The 12,922-nt window shown below is 40.5% G+C and overlaps 1 protein-coding gene across 5 annotated transcripts in view; it reads right to left on the bottom strand.

Annotated features, from left to right (window-relative positions):
• The window catches only part of mitfa (melanocyte inducing transcription factor a), a 315,941-nt gene that overhangs the window by 280,163 nt on the left and 22,856 nt on the right, over positions 1 to 12,922 (bottom strand). For 3 of the 5 annotated variants that reach the window (XM_078543693.1, XM_078543694.1, XM_078543695.1), the window contains exon 2: positions 11,544 to 11,636. The exons of the other annotated variants lie outside the window; for them this stretch is intronic. In XM_078543693.1, the coding sequence (XP_078399819.1) occupies positions 11,544 to 11,636 (93 nt within the window). The remainder of the gene's footprint in view (positions 1 to 11,543; positions 11,637 to 12,922) is intronic. 5 annotated transcript variants of the gene reach the window in all.

The following is a 12,922-nucleotide window of genomic DNA, read 5'->3' as shown; positions in this document are numbered from 1 at the left end:
AGCCCATGAATTACAACAATATCACCAGGACTGGGAGCAACTGATATGGCCAAAGCTCTTGCAATTACAACCAATGACTTCTCTACATACAGCACCACTCCCAACAGACTACATCAGCTGGAACCAACTCCTCAAAACACCAAGCATTCAAAGAGAGCCAGTAAAAAGTCATTAGCAATAACCTGCAAGTTGCTGATGATTCCTTCAAATTGTGCTAGTGGTGGGTCCTCCTTGCTGCTGAATGCATGTTCAGCTGTACGAAAGGGAGGGTGTTAGCTAGAGCAGCGAGGTCCAAAATGGCAGTGTTGGCATCAGAGCGTTGCACGCTGACCAACCCACAACCTGCCTACTCTGCATACTTCGGGCGCATGCTCCTAAAGCCTGTGCTAATGTCCTCACTGAGGTGGCATGCAGCATGGGCCATGCCAGAAGTGAGTACATGTTGTGCAGACATCATTTTAGTGCCAAAACAGCACCCATAGCACCAAAGCTACAGGTGCAACAAGTCCAATTTTGTGGCTAAAATCTTTAATCCCATTCATCTCACCTCTGGGGGACATAACCCAACCCAGTTTCTCATCACATCCCATATATTATCCCAGTGAATTATAGCAGTACTTTCTCCAAAAATCTTTCCTAAGTTGGCTGCCCAAAACTGAATTAGGTTTTACTAGTGCTTCGTATAACTGTACCTCTTGACATAGGAACACAAACTTCCTTGACTTTTTTTATTCGGCTTGCCAGTTTATACACTTCACCAGTATTATTCTCTTGTTCATCTACCCTTCCTGCTAAGTGCAGAAACACTGAGAATTAAACCCCATAAGATGGAAACTTATGCTTATTCAAACAAACAGGATTGCAAAACAGTCTATGTTGACCAGAGCCCTGATGACTAGGGTAAGTTATATGGATTCACTGGCTCTTGCTATCAGATATGAACCTCATTTCAGGATTGTCAATTATCATTTTCAGAAAGACTTTTGTAACACATTTCAACCGGCTTGCTGATCCTGGATGATTCAATGAAAAAGAGCCATCTAAAAACCATTTTGGAAAATATCTATCTGCTTCTAAAAGACCACTTAACTGCGATATATGCCACTCAAAAGAAAATTAGGGCAAAAACAGATAGTCAATTTACTCAGATAAAAGCAACTTGGTGAAAGTAAAACCCATCCTAGATCAAAGGCACTGCAGGGTACGTGGTTAACTTAGTCTTACTGACAAGAGCCCATACATAATACAATACTTGGAATAATAGGTTTCTGAGTTACTGGTCGGCACAATAGGTATCTTTCATGTAATCTGCTTCCATACTGGACATGGGATAAAAAGCATAGCGGACACAATGAAGTATCAGGAAATGTTGAGGTGACTCTGGATGGGACCAATTCTCACCTTAGCCATCAATATCGTCACCTCCTTTGTTACTTTTTAATATTCAGATCACAAAGATGGTATTAGCACATGAATCCAAAGAAGCAGAATGGGTGAATACAGTATCTACAATTAGCTCATGGTAGCATGCTATAGATAGCATGGTCATTCAATAAAATTTAACTGGTCTCATAGCAGAGATGATTGATAATAACCTTGTGGCCTGACTGGGACTCTAATTATGGAGATACTTTTTCCTCATATCATTCTTTCTAATGAAAGAGTATGTACTGTTTGTCCACATAGATCAGTTAATGGGATAGTTGCAACTTTGGTTAACTATAAAATTAATGAAGGAAGGAGAGCTAGTAGGAGGACAAATATGTTACAATGAAAGGCCTTAGACCATAAGACCATAAGACATAGGAGCAGAAATTAGGCCATTCGGCCCATCGAGTCTGCTCCGCCATTCAACCATGGCTAATATGTTTCTCAACCCCATTCTCCCGCCTTTGCCCCGTAACCTTTGATCCCCATACCAATCAAGAACCTATCTATCTCGGTCTTAAATACACTCAATGACCTGGCCTCCACAGCATTCTGTGGCAATGAATTCCATAGATTCACCACTTTCTGGCTAAAGAAGTTTCTCCTCATCTCTGTTCTAAAAGGTCTTCCTTTTACTCTGAGGCTGTGCCCTCGGGTCCTAGTCTCTCCTACTAATGGAAACATCTTCGCCACGTCCACTCTATCCAGGCCTTTCAGTATTCTGTAAGTTTCAATCAAATCCCCCCTCATCCTTCTAAACTCCATCAAGTATAGACCCAGAGTCCTCAAATGTTCCTCAGATGTTAAGCCTTTCATTCCTGGGATCATTCTCGTGAACCTCCTCTGGACCCTCTCCAGGGCTAGAACATCCTTCCTGAGGTACAGGGCCCAAAATTGCTCACAATATTCTAAATATGGTCTGACCAGAGCCTTATAAAGCCTCAGCAGCACATCCCTGCTTTTATATTCTAGTCCTCTCGAAATAAATGGCAACATTGCATTTGCCTTCCTAACTACCCATTCAACCTGCAAGTTAACCTTAAGAGAATCCTGGACTAGGATTCCCAAGTCCCTTTGCACTCCAGATTTCTGAATTCTCTCCCCACTTAGAAAATAGTCTATGCCTCTATTCTTCCTACCAAAGTACATGACCTCACACTTCCCCACGTTGTATTCCATCTGCCACTTCTTTGCCCATTCTCCTAACCTGTCCAAATCCTTCTGCAGCCTCCCCGCCTCCTCAATATCACCTGTCCCTCCACCTATCTTTGTATCATCTGCAAACATAGCCAGGATGCCCTCAGTTCCTTCATCTAGATCATTAATGTATAAAGTGGTCCCGACACTGACCCATGCGGAACTCCACTAGTCACCGGCCGCCATCCTGAGCAGGACCCCCTTATCCCCACTCTCTGCCTCCTGCCAGACAGCCAATCTTCTATCCATGCTAGTACCTTGCCTCTAACACCATGGGCTCTTATCTTACTGAGCAGCCTCCTGCGCGGCACCTTGTCAAAGGCCTTCTGGAAGTCCAAGTAGATAACATCCATTGGCTCTCCTTTGTCTAACCTACTCCTTACCTCCTCAAAGAATTCTAACAGATTTGTCAGGCATGACCTCCCCTTGATGAAACCATGCTGACTTTGCCCTATTTTGCTTCCAAGTATTCTGAAATCTCATCCTTAATAATGGACTCTAAAATCTTACCTTGTCAATGCTTTGTCAACAAGATTGTTGTGTGGGTAAAATTGTATTAAGTACTGACTGAGCAGGGCAATGTGGGATGAGAAGGTTGAGAAATGTGATCCTGAAGAACTAGACTGTGGATAGGTAGAGTTATACAGGGAGAATCTAAAAGTCAAAATCCAGAAAGTTCTATGAAGAAAGAGAGGAGGAGGAGGAGGAGGAGGATGGGGAGGAAAGAGAGAGAGAGAAGGGTTTGAAAAAGAGAGGAGTGTTTCCGAAGGCAAAATGCCATTGCAGCTGCTGGCTTGGATCATTGTACTGGTTATAATTAAATACACCTGTTCTGTATACAGGACCGTATTTGGAGGTGTGCCTGGAAAAACTGAACTCCCTTTTGCTCAGCATTGACATGGATGTTCACACCTGACATGACAATTCCACATCGTAAATGCGTCCCTCGGCAATACTATATAAACCTGGACAGCTTGGCATTTTTAATGTGCGGAAGACATGTCTCTGCCATCAAATCTGGGAAGATGCGATGAAAACTGTTTCTTGCACTGTCAAAATCTTCCACTGGAGGTGGAACCTTCCTTCTGAATTTCTTTCTGGGATCCAACCCACCGTATGCACCTTCCCAATCCATGGAACACAATTACCCATGTTAAGGGATACATTACCCAGATGAAACACAGAATATTTTTATCCTCTTATCTGTATTTAAAATGCTGGGACCACATGAAGTGGTAAAGTTCCCTGATCCAGGTAGGATGCATCCTAGGTTGCTGAGGGAACTAAGGGTACCAGTGTCTCTGGCCAAAATCTTCTAATCCTCCTTAGATATGGGAGTGGAGCTAGAGGATTGGAGTGTTTCAAGTGTTACCCTCCTGTTCAAAAAAGGGGAGAGGGATAAATCAAGTAACTACAAGCCAGTCAGCCTAACGTTGGTGCTGAGGAAATATTTAGAGACAACAAGCTGGGACAAAATTAATTCTCACTAAGAAAAACATGGGTTAACCAATGATAGCCCACACAGATTCGTGGTTACTAACTCGATTAAGTTATTTGGTGAAGTAACAGAGAGACCGGATGGAGGTTGTGCAGTTTAAGTTGTGTATATGCCTTTCAAAAAGCATATGAAAAGTACCACATGACAGGCTTGTTAGCAAAATTGAAGTCTATGGGATTAAGGTGGCAGTGTGGATATTGAACTGACAAAGAAAGAGAAAGCAAAGAATAGTAGCTGTTTTTCAGACTGGAGGGTACCCCAAGGAGTCAGTGTTAGGATCTCTGCTCTTTTTGATACATATTCATGATCTGGACTGAGTATACAGGGCAAAATTTCCAAAGGCTGCACATGACACAAAACTTGGAAAAGTGAACAGTAAGGAGGATGATGGCAGATTTCAGGAGGTCATAGACTAGCAAAATAGGCAGACACAATGTTAACACAAAGTTGTGAAGTGATGCATTTAGAAGGAATAATGAGCAGAGGAAATATAAACCAAATGGTTTAAAGGGGGGTGCATGAGCAGAAAGACATTTATGGTTTATATACAGATATTGAACATAGCTGGTGAAGTTAGCAAGACTCTAAAAAAAAAAGATTTGGGCTCCTTGGTTTTGTAAACTAGAGAGTAGAAAAGAAAGTTATGATAAACCTTTATTAATCACTGGCTAGATCTTAGCTAGAGTATAGTCTCCAATTCTGGGACCAGGTTTTGGGGAGAATGTCAATACCTTGGAAAGGGTGAAGTCAAGGTTCACTAAAATGAACCAGGGGTGCGAGACTTTATTCATTGAAGAGACTAGAGAAGCTGGGATTGTTTTCCTTAAAGCACAGAAGATTAAGAAGATTTAATAGAGGCATTCAAATCATGAAGAATTTTGATAGAGCAATATGAGAAAGGGTTTTCATTGGCATTGGAGTTAATGACCAGAGGACACAGATTTACGGTGAAAGAGCCAAATGAGATAAGATTTTTTTTAAATGCAATAAGTTCTTGTGCTCTGGAATACACTGACTGAAAGTGTGGTGGAAGCAGATTCAATAATAACTTCCAAAGGGAATTGGATAAATATTTGAAGGGGAGAGTATTGCAGTTTTGGGAAAAGAACAGGTGAGTGGAACTCATTGGTAGCTCTTCCAAAAAGCTATCACAGGCATGATGGGCCAAATGGCTCCTTCTCTGCTGTAAGATTCTGATTCATAATCAGACCCCACAATCTTACCAACCTATGCTGAGCATTTCCCTTTCAATCTGTGGTTAAATTTAAAAATAATTAAAATGCTGTTCATTTTAAAAAAAAACACAAATTGTACACCAGGTCCACTGAGATCTGAAATAGAAAAGTAAAAATCCGAACTAAAGCATGAGCCAATATTTTTAGTAAGGTTAAGTTGTGCTATTGTTATGTTTTTAAAGACACATTTCTAATCTCAAAATAGCCCAGATTTGGAAGTGAGTGCAGTGCATGGTCGGAAAAAAATCGAAAACCTATCAAGTACCTCTGCTACTTGTCCATAACCATTTCAATGCCAAGAATTTGTTGATACAGCCAAAATGAGAAAAAAATTGCAGTGCTTTTGCTGAAATTGCTAAGTACTAGACTATATATATTTTTCTAATTAAATAAACAAAACTTTATATATAAACAGAAGCATATAAACTAAAAATAAATTTGTCAGCATGTGCTTTTTTAACAGCAGCCAATTTACCAGATGTATCAAAGAGTGCAAGTAAACCTGGCAGCTATTTTTATACTGATTATCACAATTGATAACTACTCCCCATCTGTGGAGAAATTACATTATTTCACACATTCTGTCATTCCACCTACACCTCCCCCCCCGCCCCCCCCCGCCCCCACCCCACCTCCAGTCAATGTGTTTGTACTAGAATCATGAATATTGTTATGAAAACCGTCATGCACTATTCACATCATGCAGACATTGAACGGAGCCCAAAAAGTAAATACGATCCGTTTCACATCCAAGATATTTGTGGCTTGCATTTGTTAATAGCTGGTGAGGAACATCCTGTTCAGGCCTGTATGACCTGCCTAAACTCTGGTGTGTTGGCAGCTAATCAAACACAGGCACTTTGCTGAGGGCAATGACTTGGAGTAGATAGAAGCCTGGGTTGCAGAGTTTAAATATTAACAATTCACTTTCCATGGTGGCACCAGGTTCAGCTAGCAAAGCAAGAAACTACTGCAGCTATTCAAAGAAAACAGTTACAGGTTATTAAAAAGAATTAAATCAAATTAAAATAGGGAAATTAAAACAGTTAAGCATCAGTTAAGTGTGGCCCATGTCAAATTTTTGGTGTGGTTTTCAAAGCGTTGTTTAAAAGAAGTTAAGTGCTTCAAAATAAAAAAGGACAATTGCTTAGAACTCTTTTCTATTTTATTACCGGCTTAGTAAAAGCATTTAGTCACTGGCCAAGGTGTGCCATGCATACAGCTACAATTTACAGCACAATTCAAATATGCAAATCAGGTTGCTTCAAAGTTAACTGGCCATGTGTTATGCTACAACCAGGAAAGGAACAACTTGAAGAAACTGCACACATTGTTATTCCTCAAGTCAACAAGGAGGCATTACAAAGCACTTTGTGACATGGGGCCACTATGATAAATATCTGTATCAAATATAACATGCATATAAATACTGATGTTTATTTTTCTTTTCTTTCATTTATAGTTTCACGTGCAAGTTTCATTACCAATCTATATAAATGAAATAATTACAATTCAGACTTTACTTAGTTTTGAATGTATTTTCATTTCCAACTACCTACTTTAATATATATGCTGAAACAGACAGACATGTATTATACAAAAACTAGTAGCACCAGAAACAAAACATTACTGCAACAATAGTGTTTATTGGTCACAGGACCATATTTTCATAATGTCCTGTTGTAGTACATCTGCTGTCTTAATTGAACAATTTGTGTACCACTGCACTCAATGGCCCCACTCTTCGCCGGCTGCTTTAAGAAGTATCCAGTAATGTGCAGTCCACCTTTGCTGTAGAGCTGAAATTTCATGGGTACTTGTCAGTGTTGTGGTGATATTGGTAAATTCTGCCTCTCGTCAGATTCACGAAAGTTCTGATAAAGAGTTCAGGAAACATTTTGTCCATATTCCCTCATCGCCCGTGTAGTTTTGCACAAGTTGCCTTATGTGGCTTTTTAGAAAAAAGCCTGAATAAGTAACAAGTTATTTTTTGCTAATTTTCATGTGCACATTTTAGATAGAACCAGCACATTATTTAGCAGCCCAAACAGATAAATAATCTGTTTCTGCTTTCTATTGTATCTTGCAGCCATTACCTTTTCAAACAAATTCATTGACAGAGAAAAAAGACTTGTAGTACATCTAAACTCAGGTTCACAACTAAATAAATACCATATGATCAATGTAATGAATGATGTTAAATCAGGTTGAAAATGTCATGAATGCTCACAACCACAGAAATTATCTAAATCAAATTCTGGAATAAATAATCCCGCTCCCCTGCCACACCGTGCCACCCCCCCACCCCTACAGATTACCATGGTTAACTCAAGAACAAAAAAAGACATTACATTCAGGTTGAGGAAAGAAATGGGTCCTCTCAAATGATGGGATAGCTCACTAAATCCCTTCTTCAACTCACCAAGGCATATGAACTGTAACAATCTTATTCATTGAACACTGATTCCTCCCAGGCTTACAATTATATTCAACAGATTTGATTCTAATCCCTTAGCCAAATTATAGAATCATGGAATGGTTACACAGCACTGAAGGAGACCATTCAGCCCATTGTGTCTGTGTCAACTCTCTGCAAGAGCAACTCAGCAAGTCTCACTCCCCAGCCTTTCCCCAGAGCCCGTAATTTTCTTTTCTCTTTAGATGCTTGTCCAATTTACTTCTGAAAGCCACAGCTGAATCTGCCTTCACCGCACTCTCAGGCAGTGCATCCCAGATCCTGACCACTCACTGTGGCTTTTCCTAACGCCACTGTTGGTTCTTTTGTCATGAAAATATAATAATTCACATAACGTTGTGATTTATTGTAAAGGTAGGTTAACAGTGGGGTTTGGATAGTTTGTGTGTGTGTGTGTGTGTGTGTGTGTGTGAGAGAGAGAGAGAGAAAGATTTAATTGAATTGGAGACAGCTAGTCTGGAGGCTTTGAGCCATCAACAAGAAGCTAGGCTTGGAATGCTAAATACGTAAACATGGCTGAAGTTTTAGAATGTGATGTGAGGTGTGAGGAAAATTTCCACATTTCGATAAATTAGGTTAGTTTGAATTTCAAAGAGATGGTAAGATGCTACACCTAGCCAGAAGAAGCCAAGCCAAACAGTGTGTTTATTTTTCCCAAAGGTCACTGATAAAATTAGTACTATGAAAAGATTTGTATTATGAGAGGGGTAAAGTTCCAAAGGCATATCAAAACAATAGAATTTGCATTAAAAGGGGAAAACAAGTATAAAGGAGAGAAGGCTATGTGTAAGAGAAGAAGGCATTCTAAGATCTAACATGTGTGAAAAGCCCCCAGCCTCTGTACATCAAGTTGCTGTCGACAGGAACTGAAGCTAAGAAAAGACACTTTGAATTTTCCTATCCAGGGTATTGTGTTGCTTTGCCTGGGTCTGTTTAAATCTATTTGTTTGACTGTTGCCTTAACGGGGGTGTAACTGGAAGCCAGGTTAATTAGGGGTTTTAGAAGTTACTATAGTAGTAATTTGTAGCCCAATGTATGTGCTTGAAATCTTTTCTTTTGTTAATATATGTTTAATTTAGTTTTCTAAAAAAATCTCTGAAGTCATGGTAGCCTTATTACTTCCGAATTCAGGGCACGCATCATGAAATAAAATAAAAATTGCAACACAGTTATGACTGTGTGATCAAGTTTCCCTTGTGAATTTGATCCACTTGGCACACATCATCTGCCACGTTGTAACAGCCATTCACCTCCTAATGGTGGCCTCTAGTTTTCGACCCTTCGACCAATGGGAACAATTTCTCCCTATTCACTCTGTACAGACTGCAAGATCTTAAACACCTCTATCAAATGTCCTCTCAACCTTCTCTTCTCTAAGGAGAACAGCCCCAGTTTCTCCAATCTATCACATAATTGAAGTCTCTCATCCCTGGGATCACCCTCATAAATCTTTTCTGCACCCTCTCTAAAACCTTCACATCATCCCAAAGTGCAATGCCCAGAATTTGACACAATGCTCCAGTGGAGGCCAAACCAGGATTTTATCAAAGCTTTATCATAACTTCCTTGCTTTTGTACTCTTTACCTATATTTGTAACGCCCAGGAACCCGTGTGCATTTTTAATCATTTTCTCAACCTGCCCTGCCATCTTCAAAGATTTGTGCAAATATGCCCCTGTTCTCTCTGTTCCTGCACCTCCTTTAGAATTGTACCCTTCATTTTATATTGCCTCTCCTTGTTCTTCCTACCAAAATGAATCACACCAAGTCTCTGCACTGAATTTCATCAGTCACGTGTCTGCCCATTCATTCACCAGCCTCTCTGAAGTTCATCACTATCCTCCTCACATTTCACAATATTTCTTTATGTTCCAAGTGTTAGCTCATCTGCAAATTTTGAAATTGTGCCCTGTCCATCCAAGTCCAAGTCATTAATATATATCAAGAAAAGCAGTGATCCTTGGGGAACACCACTGTGTACCTTCGTCCAGTCAGAAAAATAACATTCACCACTACGCTGTTTTCTGTCTTTCAGCTAACTTCATAACTAGGCTGCCACTGTACCTTTAATTCCTTGGGCTTCAATTTTTCTGGCTAGCCTATTATGTGGCACTTTATCAAATATCTTTTAGAAGTCCATGTGCACCTCATCAGCCCTCTCTCTTACCGCATCTAAAAAACTCAATAGAATTAATAAAATGCAATTTGCCCTGAAATCAGTGTTGATATTCCTTAATTAATCCATATTTGACCAAGCAACTGTAATCTTGTCCTGGATTATTGTTTCTAAAAACTTTTCCACCAGTAAGGTTAAACTGATTAGCCTGTAGTTCCTGGATTTATCCTTATGGTTTCTTTTGAACAACGATGTAACATTTGTAATTCTCTGTCCTTTGGTGCCACCCCTGGCTGAGGGTAATTAGAAGATTATAGCCAGTGCCTCTGCAATTTCCTCCCTTACTTCCCTCAGTATTCTCAGCTGCATCCCATCCAGTCCTGATGGCTTATCAACTTTTAAACACAGCCAGTCTACCCAGTATCTCCTCTTATCAATTTTTAGCTCATTCAGTATCTCCAACTACTTCCTCCTCAATTGTAACCTTGGCAGCATATTCTTCCTTAGCAAAGACAGGTGCAAAGTACTCATTTGGTACTCAGCCATCCCTCTGCTTCAATGTGTAGATCCACTTTTTGATCCCCAAGCAGCTCCACCCCTCCTCTTAGTACCCTTTTATTATTATTTATATGCCCATAGCAGGCTTCTGGATTCCCTTTTATTTAGATACCGGTCTCTTCTCAATTTTTCTTCACGTCCCCTCTGGATTTTCTATATTCAATCTAAATCTCACTTGTATTATCAACCTGATATCCGTCATAAAAATCCTTCTTTTGCTCATCATCCAGAGGGCTCTGGCTGTGTTTTCCCTACTTTTCCCGCTCTTGGGAATGTAGTCAAACCAGCTCCTCTTTAAAGGAGGTACAACCTCAACGTAGTCATGCTTGTTGAGGTGACTATTCCAGTCCCTTTGTCTGGTTTGCAAATATGTATGTCTGGGTTGGCCTTGAGGCCTCGCAATGCTACCAGACATTCATACTGCATGTGAAAAATCAGGCAAGTCATTGAGTATACGCAATATACATGTGCTAGATCAGCCAGGCGCACTTTTCAAGGACTCACTGTTTTCATTGAACACTGGTTTGTGACAGGATAACTGAGAATAGAGGAGTTCAAACTCCACATTACTTCTTCCCGTTTGATGTGCGATATCGGAACACCAAAATTGAAGCCATGCGCGAGGACAGACTCCTTGCTTTCGGAGAGTACAGATCAGATTCACTACGTGTTTGGCAATGTAATTAATTCTGGTATTGAAATGCTTCCTCTCAAGTGAGTTTATGGTGCAGGCATGTTTCAAGCAAGTATTGCTTATAGTGCGGTCATCTGTTGAGGTAACATAGTGGCACAAACAGATCAAATCAATAAATGAAAGAAATCTGTGCCTCAGACCAAGTCCAGCGAAGGGGGCAGCATAGATTAGTAATCCCATTACCAATTTGTTCAATCTTCTCCTGCATGAACACTCGCTCAATGGTGGGACTGTGTCTCACTTTAGCATCATCAATACTCTTGGAAATGAACATTGACACAACCTTAAGTCTAATACCCTCTCTGAGAAATTCAATAAATAACTTCTCTTCTCAATTTACCTGTGAGTCAAGCAATGTTGTTGATTTTGGTCTTTGTTGTACCTCTGTCTCGGTATACAAATAGTCACTTGGTAGTACAGAACGGGAGTATTGCTGAAAAAAAAAGACAATCGAAGCTTTTCGTCTTGTACTCATCAGGACAGACACAAGAAAGCCAAATTTCAAAGGGAACAACAATTTATACTGCATGAGAAAAGGTTGCTGATTGGTTGGCAATTCGGCTCTGGTTGGTCAAGATGTTGCCATGGTGAATGCAACAGGGGGTTTGTGTGTGTGTTTCCCACCATGCTAAAAATTTGGAATGCCTGCATCTGTCCTAATAAGTGAGAGCTGAACAGCTTTGTTGGCATGTCTTTTTTTCTCAGCAATGCTCAAATACATGTTTCACTGTTCTGTTACAGTTTTGCCTGCCATTTTTGTGATTCCTACTTACCTGGGCCAGATCTGTTCTTAGCCCCTGAAATTGCCCATCCTTCAATTAAGTAGTTTACTCTAGTTTGCATCTTGTCCTTTTCCAAGACTAACCTAAAATCTTTTGATACTACAATCACTGTTGCCTAAATGATCCCCGGCTGACACTTGATCCACCTCATTCCCCAGGACCAGATCCAACATTACTCCCTTCTTCATTGGCCCAAGAACATACTGATTAGAAAATGGTCCTGAACACATCTCAGAAACTCTTCCCCCTCTCTGCCCTTTACTGTATTACTATCCCGGTTTATATTAGAATAATTCAAGTCCTGCATTATAGCTACTCTACAGTTTCTGCAACACCCTAATTTCCTCACAAATCTTTCCCACTAGTTGGTGACCGATAGAATGCAACCAGTAGTGTATTGGTAAGAAGGGAGGAAGGGATAAATCAGGGAACTACAGGCCAGTCAGTCTAACCTCAGTGGTGGGGACACTATTGGAAACAATTCTGAGGGACAGAGTTAATCTACACTTGGAGAGGCAGGGATTAATCAAGGACAGTCAGCATGGTTTTGTTAAGGGGAGGTCATGTCTGACCAATTTGATTGAATTTTTTGAAGAGGAGACCAGGTGTGTAGACGAGGGCAATGCATTTGACGTAGTCTACTTGGACTTCGGCAAGGCTTTTGATAAGGTCCCACATGGGAGACTGATAACGAAGGTAAGAGCCCATGGGATCCAAGGCAATTTGGCAAATTGGATCCAGAATTGGCTGAGTGGCAGGAAGCAGAGGGTGATGGTCGAGGGGTGTTTTTATGACTGAATGACTGTGTCCAGTGGGGTTCCACAGGGATCGGTGTTGGGTTCCTTGCTGTTTGTGGTATAAATAAACAATTTAGACTTGAATGTAGGAGGGTTGATCAATAATTTTGCAAATGACACGAAAATTGGTGGGGTGGTAA

This window comes from Cetorhinus maximus, chromosome 6 (genome assembly GCF_964194155.1).
Source record: "Cetorhinus maximus chromosome 6, sCetMax3.hap1.1, whole genome shotgun sequence".
Lineage (NCBI taxonomy): Eukaryota > Metazoa > Chordata > Chondrichthyes > Lamniformes > Cetorhinidae > Cetorhinus > Cetorhinus maximus.
The sequence above is the reverse complement of the archived record's forward strand: the minus strand, read 5'-3'. Positions and strand labels throughout refer to the sequence as shown.